This window comes from Microcebus murinus, chromosome 3 (genome assembly GCF_040939455.1).
Source record: "Microcebus murinus isolate Inina chromosome 3, M.murinus_Inina_mat1.0, whole genome shotgun sequence".
In the NCBI taxonomy this organism is placed as follows: Eukaryota; Metazoa; Chordata; class Mammalia; order Primates; family Cheirogaleidae; genus Microcebus; species Microcebus murinus.
In genome coordinates this window covers 94,065,258-94,084,562 of record NC_134106.1, presented here as the reverse complement: position 1 = coordinate 94,084,562, position 19,305 = coordinate 94,065,258, and the positions used below count along the sequence as shown (strand labels likewise).

General features: G+C 32.6%; 1 protein-coding gene across 21 annotated transcripts in view; it reads left to right on the top strand.

Moving 5' to 3' along the window:
• The window catches only part of LCORL (ligand dependent nuclear receptor corepressor like), a 164,441-nt gene that overhangs the window by 112,966 nt on the left and 32,170 nt on the right, over positions 1-19,305 (top strand). For 15 of the 21 annotated variants that reach the window (XR_012918641.1, XM_076001132.1, XM_076001134.1 and 12 more), the window contains 2 exons: positions 4,064-4,315; positions 12,625-12,718. Coding sequence is in view for 20 of the 21 variants with exons in the window: in XM_076001132.1 (XP_075857247.1) it covers positions 4,064-4,315; positions 12,625-12,718 (346 nt within the window). In the remaining variant the exon portion in view is untranslated. Of the gene's footprint in view, positions 1-4,063; positions 4,316-12,624; positions 12,719-14,039; positions 18,191-19,305 lie in introns of those variants that run through there. The other 6 variants (XM_076001131.1, XM_012737506.3, XM_076001137.1 and 3 more) reach the window with 4 other exon arrangements.

Here is a 19,305-nt window from a genome sequence, read left to right as displayed (position 1 = left end):
TGGAGATTATCTGTTTTGGTAATTCACTTTAGTTGCACATGCTAATACTGTCTATTCTAGACAAAGAAAGTATCACCTGGGCTTATAAATTGTACCATTTATATTTTCCCAGTTACCAAACTATTTAATAAAATGGGGGTACTTTCACACAAAAGGAAAGCCCTGTCTCTGCAAGGACCTTCACAGTGTATTATGAAATGTGACTCTAGGGTCAGACTTTGAGTAGAAGTAGGGTGGCAAGCTACCTGAAAGCAAGATGTGAAGGAAAACCATTTAGGCCTATTTCTTCTGCTTGTGCTTAGAGATAGCAGACTTAAATAAGAGATACAGACTTAAATAAATACTATTTGTGGATTTAGAAAAAAACAGAATTCAAAAAATTTGTGGAGGCCAGGCGCGGTGGCTCACGCCTATAATCCTACCACTCTGGGAGGCCGAGGCAGGTGGATTGTTTGAGCTCAGGAGTTTAAGACCAGCCTGAGCAAAAGCAAGACCCTGTCTCTACTAACAAAGAAGAGGAGAGGAGAGGAGAGGAGAGGAGAGGAGAGGAGAGGAGAGGAGAGGAGAGGAGAGGAGAGGAGAGGAGAGAGGGAAAGGGAAAGGGAAAGAAAGAAAAAAAGAAATTAGCTGGACAACTAAAGATATATAGAAAAAAATTAGCCAGGCATGGTGGCCACATGCCTGTAATCCCAGCTACTCAGGAGGCTGAGGCAGAAGAATTGCTTAAACCCAGGAGTTGGAGGTTGCTGTGAGCTAGGCTGACACCATGGCACTCTAGCCCAGGCACCAGAGTGAGACTCTATCTCAAAAAAAAAAAAGTTTGTGTGGGAAAATGGAATTAAAAGATAAAAATAAAAAATATAAACTTTATTTCTCAACAGCTGCTCCATCAAGTTCAAGACACTTGTAAGCAATGATACTAGCCATTTAGTCCATCCCTAAATAACTGAGAGTCCTGCGAATTTAACCATGTCATTATAGTCTTTTCTACATTATTAACTGTCCTTTAAAGATTATTTAAGGTTAAGAAACAAAAAGAAGTCATAAGAAGCCAAATCAGGGCTGTAAGGTGGATGCCTAATGATATCCCATTGAGATTCTTGCAAAATTGCCCATGTTTCATGAGAGGAATGAGCAAGAGCATTGTCCTGGTGGAGAAGGGCTGTGATGACGCTTTCCAAGGCATTTTTCTGCGCAGGCTTTGGCTAACTTTCTCAGAACATCTCATAGTAAGCAGATGTTGTTGTGCTTTGGCCCTCCAGAAAGTCCATAAGCAAAATGCCTTGAGCATTCCAAAAAACTGTTACCATGACCTTTGCTCTTGACCAGTCTGAGTTTGCTTTGGCTGGACCACTTCCACCTCTTGGTAGCCATTGCTTTGGTTGTGCTTTGTCTTCAGGATCATTCTGTTAAAGCCATGATGTATCTTCCATTACAGTTCTTTGAAGAAATGCTTCAGGAATTTGATTACACTTGTTTAAAATTTCCTTTGAAAGCTCTGTTCTTATCTCCAGCTGATCTGGGTTCAACAGTTTTGGAACCCATTGAGTGGAAAGTCTACTCACTTTAATTTTTCAGTCAGAATTGCATAAGCTGAATCATTTAGGATGTCTGTGGTATAGACTGTTGTTTTTTTGCTGTTAATTGTTGATTCTACTCAATTAGGGCATGAACAAGATGAATTTTTTTCCCTCACAATTGATATGGATGGTCTGCTGCTCTAGGCTTTATCTTCAACATTATCTCATCCCTTCCTAAATGAGTTATTCATTTGTAACCTGCTGATTTCTTTGGATGCATTGTCCCCATAAATTTTTGGTAAAGCATCAGTGATTTCACCATTCTTCCAAGCTTCACCGTAAATTTCATGTTTGTTCTTGCTTCAGTTTTAGCAGAATTCACGTTGCTCTGATAGGAGTTCTTTTCAAACTGATGTCTTATTATTTTTAGCTCCCTAAACTAGGTCCTGTTCAGACCTGTTATAACAAGTTAGTAAGAGTTTATTTTGGTGTAAGAAAGTTTTCAAATCCATGCATAGTTTTTTCATAATATGCATTTTCTGTGAACTTTTTGAAGACTACTCATATTTTTACTTATTTGCCATTTTGTGATTTAAATAAAATAGTAGTGCTCAGTCTGCATCTTTTTATTTCTCTATTTCCTCTGTGACTTCTGATAACAGCTAACATTTGCTGAGTTGTTAATATGCCAGGTACAGAGTTAAGTATTGTATCTACAATCTCATATAATCTCTGCAGCATCCAGTGGGCAGCCCTATTATTATTTCCTAGTTCTGTTTTAATAAAGAAACTTAAAACACGGAGAGAATATGTAACCAACCTATGTTCATAAAGATGGCTAGGATTCTAACCTATAGGTATGTTTTTACTCCAGTGCCCCTCTTCCCTGCCAGGTTCTAAACAAAGAATAAAAGTGAAGGCTAACTGTTATTTTTTCTTATAGGCCCATAGTCCCTTCTCTCAGATGTTTTTCACAATTCAAAATTCTTTATTTTGAAAGTGGTAATATAAGATTTATTATGTAATATCTGCAGCAGATCTGAAATAACACCCTATGATCAAATATGTTGACATTTCTGCAGGACTATAAATAGATTTATATTGGGCTTAAGTCATGTTTTGCTACCAATTGTGATGGTAGTTGTGGTAGAGGTGCATTTGTTGCCTCTCCTTACCTCTGACTAGTGGATTTGTTTTTGCATTTTAGAGTTGTGGACTTAACTTTGCATTTTAGAGTTGTGGACTTAACTAATGATAGGTACTGGTTAGAGGACTTTTTTTCAAATCTTTCAGACAAGTGTATTAACTAATACTGAAACACAAAACTACGGAGACTTACCCTTTCAGTCTCCAACAGCCCTGAATCAGGGCAGGCCTATTGACATTAACACTGATCTGCCTGCCTGGGTAAGAGTTTAGACATTTAAGGTGCAGAGAACTAGTATCTGTAGAAGTAGGTCCATTTCTAAAAGGAAGAAGTAGGGATTCTACCCAAGTATCCCTAGTCATCCTTTCCAATTTACCAATCACTCTACCTCTTCTAAAGGGACAGAATAAATAAAGGGATTGGAGCAAGGCCAGAAATTTGTGTAAAAAAGCCAACAACACCACTCCCAATGCCAAACTCTATATCACTATTATATATTGTGTATATAAGTGATCTATCCTTATCTATACTTCTTATTTTAAAATCATTTAATTGTTTTTACCTGTTGTGCAAGTTTCACGTGGAATTATTTATTACTGCTGAACTTCATTATAGTTGGTCAGCGTGTTTTGGGATCGAGGATTGATTAAGACCCCCAATAATGGTCTTGTCATTTTACAGGAGAATCTTAGGAGATGCATGCTGAAATATTTAGGATTGAAATGCCATGATTCTGCTATTTCAGTGGTTCTAGTAGTAAAAACAAAGCAAATTGGGCAAAATAGTAACAATTCTTGAATCTTGATGGAAGCTCTCAGTATCATACTGTTCTTTAATTTTTTCTTTATGATTGAAATTTTTCTTTATAAAAAGTTGAGGGGGAAAATCCCTGATGATGACATTCAGGATATATATGAAACGCACATTTGACAGAATCGAGGAATTTAATGAATACAGAGTTATGAATTTAGATGTTTCCTTAAATAATTAATGCATATTCTTACTCTATATTAAGTTAAAATCCACTTGTTTATGGTTACTTAATATATAAAATTTATGTTCACACACTAAATGTTCTAATATCAAGTAAAATATATATGAATGAATATTAAAACTCTGAAAATAAGTTATTCTGTGTAATTCGTTGTCTGTATTTTAGTTTGGGACAGAGAATATTTAATTGTAAAAAATGATTAAATATGCCATGATTTTGATTGCTATATTTTCATAAAGCTAAATCTGTGAGACTTCTATTGCTAAGTCTCAAAAGCTACTGTCGATTATGGACTGATGCTAAAAGACTTCTGAAATCATTAATTTGTAATAAAATAAGTTTAAAGATTGATAATTTGCATTTCTCTTTTTTAAATGATTATTATATTTATTTCTTCCCTAGATCTTCCTCAGAACTGTGATCCTAACATTCCCCTAGTTGCTCAGGAATTAATGAAAAAGATGATACGTCAGTTTGCAATTGAGTACATTTCAAAAAGCGGTAAAATTCAAGAGAATAGAAATGGTTCAATTGGACCAAGCCTAATATGTAAAAGTATCCAAATGAATCAAGCAGAAAACTCCCTCCAGGAAGAGCAGGAAGGCCCCTTAGACCTCACTGTGAATCGAATGCAAGAACAAAGTACTCAGCAAGGTAAGAATTATTTTGTGCATATGATATATAATTGTATGTTTTAATATCCTTAAATATATATAGAACTTTTTATATTCATAGGAAAATTTATTTTAGATATAATATCACTTAATTTGTCTATATAATATGGACTATAAAGAAATGCAAATTTAGAGCTTTTTTTGTATTGCATCTTTAATTGTTTATAAAAGAGGAATTTGAGTTGTTCCCATTGCTTTTCACAATAAAGTGTATTGTAAGAGAATCCAAACAAACAACTTAAAAATAAAGGATACTAGTAAGATGTTTATGAGAAAAATTATTTTTATAGCTGAAAACATTAATTATGTACTTGCTGTTCAGTTTTTTGAACTTAGGTCAGAAATAATATAGATGATTTACCTTCCCATTGTTTATGATGTAACTGGGAACCAAAGGAAAGTTAATACATATGATAAATGTAATGTAATTATTTAATTAACTATATAGAGACACATTTTTTATAAAAGCCTTTCATGATGAAGGCCAGTTGGACTTGTCTAAGACAGTTTAATCAAAGGAGAACCATAACTTCACAGGGGAAGTCAAGAAGAGTCTTTTAAGCATTAATTTAAGATGCTAAATAAGGTTTGTCTGGAAGAGAGAGAATAAGCACCTTTTGTTAACATGGATTAGGGATAGTGTTGTTAGTCCTCGAAGCCATAAAAAAATCAGCTATCAGATATGATCCCAAAAGGCAGTGGTATTAGTTCAAGCTCTAAAGAAGAGTGCCGTACTCAGTGTTTGAAGAAGATAGTCCTTTAAATGTGTTGAACAGGTTAATAAACTCTCTAAATTTTCAGCCCCTCTAAGGGCTGAAATGTGGGAATAATTTTTACCTTTTTGATCCCTAATTTCAGGTTGCATGAGTTTATATGGAAATATCTTAGAAATATTAAGATAATGGTTAGATAAGCTATAAAACAGAGAAAGAAATATCAACGATAACTACAATATAAGGCCTAAGGGAAAAAAATCAGTATATAGAATTTTGGAAATTGGAAAGCAGAGGATGTTTAGAATTTTTAATTTGTTTTTACTTGCTTTATACTCCCTTATATCTCCTCTCCATTTGGGAGGTTCTAAAGAGACTAGAACATAGGCTTTGGTATGTGACATATACCTGTGGTTGAAATCCCAGCTCTGTTACTTAAGTTACTTAACAAGTAACTTTATCTATCAGAACTTTAATTTCTGTTTTTATAGTTTGTCAATAATAATAACAAAATCACTGAAGCAATGTGAGAATTAAATATATAGTAACAAACTCATAAAAGATACTCAAACACTAGTCTCTCCATACTCTCCACCTCCCATTCCTTACCATCACAGAAGAGAAGCCTTAGAAGTAACATGATAGTGATCTGTAAGTATTTGTACAGCTATTTATTACACGAAAGTAGTACTGGGCTTTCTCTGAATGGGCCATTGATTAGAATTAGGATCACTAGCTAGAAGTTAGAGGGAAACAGTTTTCAGATTGGTATAAGAAAGAATATTTCTACAGACTGCACATTTCTTAAAATAGAAAGGAAAATGATTTCTTGATTAGATTGCCTCATCATTGGAGATATTCAAAAACATCAGATGAGTAGTTAAAATAGATGGCATTTTAAAAGTTAATTTCTAGTCCTTAGAGTCTGTGATTCTGTAAATTTAAGTAGTAAGATAGATCTAAGTGTACATATAATAGAACACAAGTAATGTAAATTATTTAAGTTATTATGATATTCTGGGCAAAGTGCAGAAATATGTGACCATCCTGAGGTTGGAAAGAGTAATGATAGTGGATGTAAGTCTGTAAATAATCATCTTCATAATTTTAATTTTTTGAATGACTTTTTGTTGTATGTGATCCCAGTATTCTTGCTTTGGGACAGAAATCATTTAATTTAGTGTGGTTCATAGTATAGAGAACAAGGGGGAAAATGATGATAGAGGAAGCCAAAGAAATAGGAACCAAATGATGAGAAAGCCATGAAATATTAAGGACTTTGACTTTTCTTGGGGCAACAGAAAGCTACTAGATTGTTTTGAGCAGAGAGTGACAGGATCAGATTTTCTTTCATAAAACCATTCTGCTGTGGTGTGGATTGTTAATTTCTTGAAATTTGCCTATTTGCATACCAAACAAAGAAAAATGGAGCACATGCTCTTTGATGTCTGTGTGCCTGCACATGTGTGTATGTCTGTACCCACTAATACATTGTATGTACTAATTTTTATATAAATTAAAATTTTTAAGGTTGTAAAATAAAGATGTTATAAATAATTTTTAAATGTCTTACTGATCATGATGACTTCCCCGCCAACATCTTATTAAACAATATACACTTTGGAAGAGTTTCCTTAGCAATGATGAAAAGTATGAACTGTATGAACCCATATTTCAAATAGTTACTGTACAAATTTTAAAAATTTGGGGCCCAGGCCAGTTGTGGTGGCTCATGCCTGTAATCCTAGCACTCAGGGAGGCCAAGGCGTGAGGATCCCTTTGAGCTCAGGAGTTTGAGACCAGCCTGAGCAAGAGCAAGACCCCGTCTCACTTAAAATCAAGAGATTATTAAAAGCTTTTTCCATAGATTATAGAGTGTCAAGCAGTATAATTGTTATGGCATGTATAAGCTGGATTTTTCTTTTTTCTATTTCATAAAGAAAATCTTTACAAATAAAAAGTCATGCACTTTAAATTCAAAAGGTCCATAAATGTTACCAGCTAAAATGTCACTTTAATGTAATTAAATATGTAAAGAACAAAAAAGAAATCAACGTCCTTTGTAGCCATTCTGTGTTTTCCAAACAATTTGTCATACAGGTTGAATATCCCTTGTCCAAAAGGCTTGGGACCAAAAGTATTTTGGATTTCAGATTTTTTTGGATTTTGGAATATTTGCATATCCATAATGAGATATCTTGGGAATGAGACCTAAGTCTAAACACAAAATTCATTTGTTTCATATAGTCCTTCTATACATAGTGTGAAGGTAATTTTATACAATATTTTAAATAATTTTATAGATGAAACAAAATTTATGTTAAGTACTTATGTGTAGAATTTTTTACTTATGACATCATGTTAGTACTCAGAAAGTTTTGGCCACCCACCACATGGGTTTCCAAATGACAATCATTGAGATTTTTCTTTTTTCTTATAAATTTCCCCATGTATTCTTTTCCTAAAGAGATAATTTTCATAATATCTACCTTATAACCTTGTGCCAAAATAGGGTTCTTAGAGTTACGTTGCATTAAAAAAGCTGATATTCTATATTAAAAATCTTCCTCTTAGTTTTCTGTTACATTAAGGACAAAATTTTAATTTCTTTCTGTGATTTACCAAGCACTACTAAGATCTATTCCTTGCCTTCCTCTCTGGACTTATTCCTTTCCCTTTCTTACAGGCTTAGTAGGTACAAGTCACACTATCTGTTTGTTTACTTCTGACACTTAAACCTAGCTTATTCCACTTCAGGATACTTCACTGTTGCTGATCCCCTTACCTGGATCACTCTGCTTTCAGACATTCATGTTGGTTCTTTGGCTTGCCCCTTTCCATCATTTGTGTCTTAGCTTAGAAGATCACCTTAACAACAAGAAAGTGATAAATTCTGATATAAAATAAGAAACTTCTTCATGACAGAGAAGAAAGTACCAATAGAAAAATCAAAAGACAATGCCAATCTGGGAAAAAATACTTACAACTCATATTACAAAATAAAGGACTAATATTCTAATCCATTAAGAATTACAAAAAAATTGAAAAGTAAAAGATGAACAACCTTATCAAAAAATTAGCATAGTTATACTGTCAGTTCATAGAGGAAATTTTGTAAGCACTTAAATATAGGAAAAGACTCTTAACCATGCTATCATGTGATTCATACCTTTCAGACTGATAAGAATTCAAGTTTAACAGGATACCCTGTTATTTATGTATCTATAAACAAAATAATTTTTTGTGCTTTAAAAATTCACATAAATACCATACTAAATGGTATGGACTCTTTTGTTCATTTAATCCTGCAGTTTACTTTTTATTCATCAAACATTAATAATCTCAATAACACCAAGTGTTTTCAAGGATGTGGGAAAATTTGGTAATATCTACGAAAGTTGAAAAATGTACATATTCCATTGTGTAACATTTTCACTTCTAGGAGTCTATCTTAGAGAAATTATTATACATGAACACAAAGAAGCATTGAGAGTATGTTCATTTCAGCATTGTTTGTGACAGTGAAAAACTAAGACAACCTAGACACCAACCAATAGGTGAATGGGAAATAAATTACAATATAAGATAGGATGCAGAGAATGCACTGGTGAACATGAATTAATTACCTACCCCCATCTACTCAGTTTACATAACACTATAATAGCATAATAAGTACTTAGTTTTTATCCACTGAATTAATTATTAGTACCTTAGAAAAATACACACAAAATAACCTAGTTATATGCTATCTCCATTGCAAAGGAATGATCTAATCTCCATGTAGCTAAATATAAATCATCAGCAAGAGCAAGAAAATATCTTTCACCCCCATTCCTGACCTTTCTTTTTCCTCATCCTTCCCAACCTATCTCTCCCCTTTTCTTAGTTTTTGCTTTTCTAATTCAGACAATTCTAGGGGTACCTTATTTTGATTTTTCCAGCTCTTGAGCTACAGGCTTTATGATAGAAAAAGGGATCATGATACCAGCAAAATACTTTTAGTGTAGGTGGTTAATACTACTAACAAAAGGTGAGATTTTCTATAGATAACTAAGATTTATCTAAAAATCCTTAATACATACTAGAACTATTTACTTACATATTTATGTATCTTGTGTTTACTATGTAAATGTTCATTGATGAGAGAATTTTAATATGACAGTTATATTCCAGGAGTATTTTTTTTCATTTTCACTAAATACAAACTATAATGTGTTATTTTAGTTATCAAATCCTCTTAGAACAAAACTTTTAGCATAGATATGAAGAAAGGATTGTAGAAAGAGATTGTAGAAAGGATTGTAGAAAGAAAGAGATACAACATTTCCCACCAGGTTATTGTTTACATTTCCTAAAGAGAATCAGAAATATAGACCTAATTTGGGTAAGTCCTTTAAAGATGGAACAGGGCTATGTCTAGCTCATCCAGATTAAAATTATCTATAACTAGGGCTTTGTTTAGTAGTGGTCCAAAAAGGAAAAGAAACTTTTATTGCCCTAAGTAGAGAGCTCCAGCTTAGTTTACATAGTTTATGTAAAGGAGAGAAAGAAGTGATTCCCTGTACCTCCTTTTATTACTTGTACTTTGTGAAATAATTAATTTTAAGTCAAGCATATCAAAAGTCTAGAAGATTTAGAATTGAAGAAATTTCATTAATTTCTGAAGTTAAGAGTAACTGAATTAGCAAAAGTGTTTTATATGCTATAAACTGTACATAAAACATGAGCAAAATCAAAATTAGTGAATACAATGATAAACAAGTAATCATTTCTTGAAGAAGATAGTCTTATAAGTTCTCAAAATAGTAAAATTTTGATTTCTAAAAAAGAAATGAGAGTAAAAGAAAAGACAATATTTCTTCTTTTAGTAGGTTTTAGTATTCTACTAATGTTTATTGAAATACAGATGAGTAAGTCAAGATCTCGGACCTTGAAGAATTCAATCTGATGGAAGAAAAAGATACATAAATCAGTAATTGCATGATAGTGTTGTGAGTGATTACAGGATGCCGTTGACACAGGGAGACAATAAGCAGTTTCTGTTTGAGGGGACCTGGATCTTTAAGGATGAGTGGAAGTTTGACAAGTCGGATAGGTGAAAAGAGCATTCTAGGCAGAGGGAATGGTGCACTGCAATATGATAGATATGACACTGCATAGCATGTTTGAAGAGCTGCAAGTGGTTAGATACATGAGAAATGTGAGGTTTGAGATTAGCTGCAGACTAAGCATAAAATTAGGATGGATGGATAAACTGGGGCAAGATACTTCCTTTAACAATTTTGTTAAGGTACTATGTGTCAGGTAGTTTGCCTCTCTAGTCTCCCCTTACCCTTCTAATCTAGGCATTCTAACCTCTGGCCATACTGCATTTTCTCCAGTTCTTTGAAATTCTATTCCACAAACATTTATTGAACACTTATATTAATAGTATGCTATACCAGACATTATTCTAGGCAGTGGGGATGTATTGATGAATAAAATATACATAGTCTCTGCCTTCCGATAGTTTATAGCATGTGGCTAACACTGGTAAGTATATTGGCAACTAGAATATAGCCTAGATGCTTAATAATATAGGTACGTTTTGCTAGTATGGGAACCTAGGAAAATGATGATCAATCAAGTCCAGATTGTGTCATGAATGATGAATAAGATTTGGTGAGAATTAGGATGAATGCAGGGGTAGAAGGAGGACAGGGGTAGGAATCTTCTAGGCAAAGGAAACCAACTGCAACTAGGAAAGCCCAGAGATTAGAAATAGCATGGCACTTTCCCAGCAGGTTTCCCAGTTCCACCTTTAGCCCCTTTCAGTCCATTCTCCTCACAACATATTGACCCGTTAAAACCATGGCAGTCTTCTGTTTAGAATCCTTCAGTGGCTTCTGCCTCTCAAAATAAAATTCAGAGTTTTTACCCTGGCTCACATGGCCCTGTGTGACCTTTTCCTACAGCATTTCTAATCTCATCCCAGCCTGGCTTAATGCCACTTCAGCCATCCTTGGCCTCTTTGCTGTTCCTCATACATTCCAGATATGATTTCATATCACAGCCTTTGTACAAACTTTTTCCTAGAAGCTTTCCCCAATATATGTGCTTGATTAGTGACCCTCATCTTGTTCAGGACCCTGTTCAAATCAAAGAGGCCTACACTGATAACACTACATAAAACAGTAGCCTCTTCCACTCTAGCTTCATTACTCTATCAGCTTATTTTGCATTATTTTCCTAAGTATCGATATCATAATTGGTGGCTGTGGTGGTGGTGCAGGTGGTGTATGAATTATCTTACTGGATCCTAAGCACTATAAGAATAGGACCTTTATGTGACTTTTTTTTTTATAACTGCTGCTCTCCTAATGCCTAAAATAGTGTATATAGTAAGCGCTCAATAAATTATTATTGAGTTCTACACAGGAGGGTTATGGGTAGGATGTTTTGTTTTGTTTTTTCATCTTTGTATCTTCCCAGGCACTTAAGTGTTACATAGATTAATAAGGTAACAGTAAAACCCTGTTTAATTTTCTTAACCTCAGTTAATTTCTTAGTATATTTTTAAACATTTTCTTATAATAATTTCTTTCTTATAGGTAAAATTTTCAGCATTTTTTCTGCCAGTGAAAACATATATTCTGTCTGTCTGTCTGTCTGTCTATCTGAGAGACAGGGTCTTGCTCTGTCTGTCAGGCTAGAGTGCAGTGGTACAATCATTGGTCACTGTAACCTCAAACTCCTGGGCTCAGGCGATCCTCCCAGCTCCTCCTGAGTAGCTAGAGCTACAGGCACATACCACCATGCCCAGCTAATTTTTTTTATTTATAAATTTTAAAAATCATTGTGGTTTCATTTATGTAAATTCATAATAATAATAATAACTACATTTTAATAACAAGTGCTTAGGCAGTTTTATAACAGGTTATTTTTTCTAACGTTATATGTCTTTATCCAGTCATATATATAACCATAATACATGATATAGTCAATGATTCAACTATTGTACATTTCAATAATTTAATACAGTAAAATTTTACACTGCATTCTAGAAAATACATTGGTTATACATAGAGTCACTGTTTACCTAAAGTATATGTGCCAAATATTACTAGTTCTAATAAATGCTAATTATTCAGTTCTCTTATATGTCATCACATTTTCTATTCTCTCTGTTTTGTGCACCTTACATCACTCTTACCTTCCTCAAGCATTATCTGGGCAGCCTTTAATAGAAAACAGTCATAAATGAGCAGTCAAATGGCTGTTTACTACAAAGTGGTGGGAGAGATGACCAAGAGTTGATTTTTAAACAGATTTTATATTATATAGTCTGTTAATTTCTTTTATAGCATCTGGCAATGCCAGCTCCTCCTCTGTTCTTTTTTTTTTTCCTATATAGTGCCTTCCCAGTCATTTCCTATTGCTAAAACCATGTAAGATGAGAAAGTAATGGGCCACATATCAAATACAAGTGTTAATATTTAGATCATGAATAAGTAGATCAGCAAAATACAAAATGTTAAAATATAAGGATTGCCTATCTGTTACAACTATAAAGTTTTTTCTCTTGCAAAAATTATAGGGGATGGAGTGTTAGATCTCTCTACAAAGAAAACCAGCATAAAATCTGAAGAGTCATCCATATGTGATCCTTCTTCTGAAAATTCAATGGCTGGGTAAGCAATATCTAGGAAATATAATTTAAAATTATCTCTACAGAGAACTCTTAATACTATTCCAAGTAGTATTGACATAACATAGTTTTCCTCCAGAATTTTTGTCACTCATGAGTGTGTCTCTCTCATACCTTTCATTTGTCCTTTCTCTTTCTTTTTTATTCTTTCTGTTAAAGAAAAGTTATCAGAACAATCACCAAACTTTAGTTCATGTTACTAAAATGAACTACCAACTTAATCATAGAATACAAACTAAGAAGCAGGACGAGTGAAAGAGTTTTAAATTAAATATTCAGGAGGCAATTTTAAGGGAAATATGTAATCTAATATTTAATTTTTTTAAACAATGAAATTCTGAGAGTACTATATTTACTGATTCTTAAAGCTAGTTTATAGTGTTTACATTTTTTCCTTGTGTTTAGATGTGGTGGCAAATGATTTAATATATCTAGTAATCACCACAAAAAGTCCTTTCATCTTTTGAAAATTGTCATTAATTTAAATAAATAATTAGTAGTGAAATGCTGTTCTGTTGGATATTTGGATTTTTTTATAACTTTTGCATCTTCCCATTAACTATATAGGAAGCTTTTTTGTCACATTTAAATCTTAGATGTAGAGTGTAATTTGTTTCAACTAAGGCTATAGTAGTTTTGAGTCATAAAGTATAGTAAGCTTTCTGTTGAGAAACTTTGAAAGTTACAATGATACATTTGAAATAGAAATAACATTTATAATATCTCAAAATAAATTATTTTATCCAAATATAACTACTTCAGATATAACTTATCTGTTTCACATTTTAAGTTTTTGTCTAGAGAAAAATTAGTCTTGTAAAAATATGGGATGTTTGTGTTTGGAAATATTCTTGCTGCTACAAATTTCCTTTAAATGGGTTGACTCTTTTATTACTTGTTTAGCGGTAACGTCACGTTTCTACTAACAAAAACTCCTTTAGGATTTGGGTATTTTTTATAAAGGAACTCTAATTGTGCAAATAAAAATTATAAGTGTTGCTCTGCAAGCATCTGTCAGAGGAATAGCAACATCATGAGAATATTTTTATAAATACTGAGTTAGGATTTTATGTTCTTGGAAGGTCTGCCCGTTGAGGCCACCGTATCATTGACACATTGTCCTACCAGGACTGTAGCGTTTGCTTTGATAAGGAGTAACTACCACACCTCACAGACTTAAAAGTGTCATAAGCAGTGATGTTACCTAAGCAAGGAGTATAATAAAGGAGTGGACCCTTCCCTTCCATAGCTGTGTGAGAGTCTCTCATGCATCAGTTTACCATCGTTTCATTCCATCCATCCAGGAGACTACACAGAAACAGAGAGGACTATGTGGAAAGAAGTGCTGAGTTTGCAGATGGTTTGCTCTCAAAAGCTTTGAAAGACATTCAGTCTGGAGCACTGGACATAAATAAAGCAGGCATACTTTATGGCATACCTCAAAAAACTTTACTTCTCCACTTAGAAGCCTTACCAGCAGGGAAGCCTGCATCTTTTAAAAACAAAACTCGAGATTTCAATGATAGTTACTCATATAAAGACAGTAAAGAAACGTGTGCAGTGCTGCAAAAAGTAGCCTTGTGGGCAAGAGCTCAAGCAGAGCGCACAGAAAAAAGTAAACTAAATCTACTTGAAACCTCAGAATTAAAATTCCCAACAGCTTCCACTTACCTCCATCAGTTAACTCTACAGAAAATGGTTACTCAATTTAAAGAGAAAAATGAAAGCCTACAATATGAAACTTCAAATCCTACTGTACAGTTAAAAATTCCTCAGCTACGAGTAAGTTCTGTTTCAAAATCACAACCTGATGGTTCTGGTCTGCTGGATGTTATGTATCAAGTTTCCAAAACCTCTTCAGTCCTAGAAGGATCAGCTCTCCAAAAACTGAAAAATATACTCCCTAAACAGAACAAAATAGAATGTTCTGGGCCTGTAACTCACTCAAGTGTTGACTCTTACTTTCTACATGGGGACCTCTCTCCTTTGTGTCTTAATTCTAAAAATGGAACAGTTGATGGAACCTCTGAAAATACTGAAGATGGATTGGATCGAAAAGATAATAAGCAGCCCAGGAAAAAACGTGGCCGCTATCGGCAATATGATCATGAAATAATGGAAGAGGCAATTGCAATGGTAATGAGTGGAAAAATGAGTGTTTCCAAAGCACAAGGAATTTATGGGGTACCTCACAGCACTTTAGAATACAAGGTAAAAGAAAGATCTGGAACACTGAAGACTCCTCCGAAGAAGAAACTACGATTACCAGACACTGGGTTATATAATATGACAGATTCAGGGACTGGCAGCTGCAAAAACAGCAGCAAGCCTGTGTAGATTACTTGTTAGGAAAAATGTTTGTGTGTATGTGTGTGTGTGTTTGCGTGTGTGTGTATGTGCACAGGTGTGTATTTGTGTGTCTATATACACACATGTGGGAATTACAAATGCTCACTCTGACAGGAGACATGAAATTTTACAGTTCAAAAACCACTTACATGCCTTTTGAAAAAAAAGTTTTATTCAGGGTTTTCACTGTGGACAGAATTATATAGTTGCTTACTTAATTCTGATAGTTTGTATTTAATCCTTGTATAAATAGGTGAAAAAGATTCAGGTTTTCTTTAGTAGTCAATAGCATAAAGCGTTGTGAGAAAACAAGTAATTGTCAAGTGAACCATTTTTATTGGTGAAAGACCATTCCAGCCATTCAGTTGAACCATCTTATAATAGAAATATGATATTAATAGTTTGCAAACATTTTATATAACATACTTACAGTTATAGTAAGTATGTCAAACAACCAATCAAAGTTAAATAGACAGCTATCTCCATACTAAGAAAAATTAATATATACAGTATTATTACACTACAGTGCATTCTATGAAATACAAAATGCACTCCAGTGCATCCACCAGGAAGAGAAGAGAAAACCTTAAAGGATATGTATAATGAAATTTAATATTTATCATTTAATAGTTGATTTAGCAGGAAGTTGGGGTTTATAAGGTATATACTTTAAAAAAAAAACTGACGCATAGTTAACCCCAGCAGCTATAGAATCTTTTAATATAAGATGGAATACTAAGAACAAAAAAATTTTAAATTTATTAAAATAATTTAATTTTGTTTTTCATTTGAAAAATAAGCTAATGTGTAAGGTTAGAAAAGAAAGTTGGAATGCAACTTAGAGCATGTTTATGATGTGCACAGAAAAAGCTTGAGAATGATCATTTTGGTTTAAATGTGCTGGTTAGTTGATGTTATGACTACTTTAAATTTTAAGGATTGTGATACACTCCTATTGAAAAACCTCAGTGTAACTTTAATATATTTGCTGCTGTGACATTTCAAAACATTTTCAGTTTATCAAAATGAATTACAGATTTCATTTTGGTGGGCGATACATTATCATTTTGCTAATAACCAAATTTGCAGTTTGTTCAGGGTCTTGAATATATTTACAGATGTTTAACACTGAAGCTGTTTTGAACTTTCAGTAATGTAAACTCTCTACTAATTGGGTAGTTAGAAGCTGGGCAGTGCATTTTAACTTTTACTAGACTCATAAGAGAGACCAGTAATTTTATATAGCAGTTTTAAAATATAGGTCAAAGTATCCATGTTGGATTTATGGAGTACACAGTTTTAGTGGTAAAATATTTTATAAAGCATGTGCCTCCATAAAAAGAATGGGGATTTGCTTTATATATTCAGAATTCTCTGAGCGCCCCTTTTCTGTTAAAATTCAGGTTCTGGTCATTTTTCTAAGCCAGTTTTCATAAGTCCAAAAGGAATACTTATAGCTGAATTTTAAAAATAAGTGCACCTTGTCAAATACTTGTGTTTTTACACTTGTGTTTGTGTGTATTTAATAATTGCATATACATGTACTACTAAAGAGATTTTCAGCTATTACATTTAAAAACTGCTTACATATGTTTAAAGAAACTGAAGAGAAGCTACACACAACCAAGCAGTTATTTGGTCTCTGAGATCTATACTGAACCCTCTTCAGCTATTAATGTTACCTGCATACTAGGGTATGAATCCTCTTGCTCTTTTTTTGCCCCCCAAGAAAATATACATAATAGATTACAGAACAGCAGATGTCAGGGTCATCTTTCTTTTTAAAAAATTAAGCCATATTTTGTGAGGGTCAGAACTTGGATTATTTAATATATTTCCCCCTTCCCCCATTGAAAAACAAAGTTAAAGATAAAGTAAATGTTTCAGAACAATTTTATTGACCTCTTTATACAGAATTTTACTTGCAAAACTTTGGGGGCTTGAATGCATTACATAATATTTATATTGTATTGAGCTTTTTTATTCCTCACACTATATTTACATTAATAAATTGATTGAGAAGTTTATAGTAAAGGGAAACTTACAGAACACTTTTGTATCATTTAAAAGATGACCTGACCAAAAACTACAGGATTCATAAATCAGGGATCATTTTGCTATTGACTTCACAGTGATCAGTAGTTTTATAGGTAATATTATAGTTAATTTGCAGCATTTTAGTACTTGTATTATTTATTTTTGGTCAGAAATAGTAAATTAAAATATTTTTTGATAGTTTATAGGTAATGTTCAACCCATAACTTTTAAAAGAAACAAAATGTTTCTATTATTGAGTTAACTTTTGATTATACAAACTAGGAAAGGCAGGGAAATTTATGGGTTCCCCTTCTCCCCAGTGATTCTATAAGTTGTTCTTTATGTTAAACTTTCAAAGTACTTTATAAATTTAGTTACCAGTTACTATTTATTAATTGACAATTTTCTGAAAAATCCAGTTTCAGCAGACTTCTAATGAAGGTGAAAGCAACCCTTATGTGCTTTCTACTTATTTGAATGTTCCTCAAGTATTTTATATTTTAAAAAAAAAGAAGGAAAAAAAACAGTGCCTCTGTTTTTAGAAAACTACTGCTCAGTAAAGTTGTTTAAACCATTTCTGGTAGCTAATGACAATTTTATATTAAATTGTATACTAACTTTAGTGAGACTGATTTTTTTAGTTGTTTACAGTACAAATACTTGTATTTGTTTTTTAATTGCAGTATTTCCATTGTCGCAGTAATTTAGTAAAACTCTGTGGCTGCCTTGATTTTTGACAGATTTTGTTAATATAAACTGATTGTTAGGCAATTAGTTATTTATGCATAAATCAATTGCACTATAATTCATGAATTATTTATTACAATATTTTCTAATGAATTCATGTATCTGTCTTGTGTTGTAAATGTACTGTAATTCTGTTCCTACTTTGTGTTGTTATATATCTAAATCTGATTGTATGAATTTTAATTGTTCAGTTAACGTGTTTCTAGGTTGTAATTTGTAGTAAAGCACTTCAATGCTTTTGCACTTAAATTTACAACACTGTTGGTGTGTGATTGATTTACTCATTCAGTAAAAGAAAAAAAAGAAAAACAAAGAAAAAAACCTGGCTACACTGACTTCTTTGATTCATTCTAGGCAGTTTTATTAAAATTACTATTAGAAATTGGCTTTTTCTGAAGAACTATTTCAACAAGCTTTTAATGGGCAAAATGGATAGTAACACCAAAAAATAAAGATGTTTTGGTTTATGAATCAAACAGGAAAAGGTTAGAAAACAAATTGAAATTAAAAATACACAAAGGATCTATGAAGTATATAATTTTAGAACCTTTATAAAATCATTCCAGAATAAATTCTAGATTAGAGACTTTCATGTGTATTCAACTATTGTTTATTCATATCTTAGGCTTTTCTTTGAGATTCTAACATGCAAGAAATACAGAAAAGAAATAATTTGAAGCCAAATAAGCATATCATGGAGTTCTATAATTTGAGAACTTTAGTTATCTAATAACTGATATGTAAGATATAATCTAATATCTGAATATCTAATTGGTATCTTTATGAAGCTGTTCTCCATATAGCATTAGATGGGAATTACTGACCACTGTGGTATTTTGGAAAGTAATAAACTCAAGAAGAAAACTTTTAAAGTAAAAATTTATTTATAATGTCAAAAAAGATATAAAAATCATAATGTTCATAATTTTGTGAATTTAATCAAATTGAAATTATAACATTATTGAGAATACTTAACACTAGTTATTAGTTTTGATTATTTCTACTTCATACCTTTATTAACAGAATAAAAGCCTTTGAGCATTTTAGGAACAGTTATAAAAGGATATTAATCTTTAAAATACAATACAACATTTTTCTGAGAAACATGTAAATTCTCTTTAACTATTAGTTAAATATGTTTAACAGGCCATAATATCACTTTAGAAACTATTGAAGGGTGTCTGTCACAACATCTTTGGGTTTTCTTTTGCTTATGTGAAAATTATCACTTTTAATTTGCTGGAAAAGAATATAATTATATCTTAATATTTGATAGTAATTTGCTCTCTTGCCTTTGCTATCTATATATATATATACACATACTCGAACTATCTAATTGAATCCTAGGAATCAGTTCTATCATTTTATACTCCTAACCATGACAAAATTTACAAAAACTTATTTTCAGAAAGGAAAGGATTACTGGGGTCATGTCCT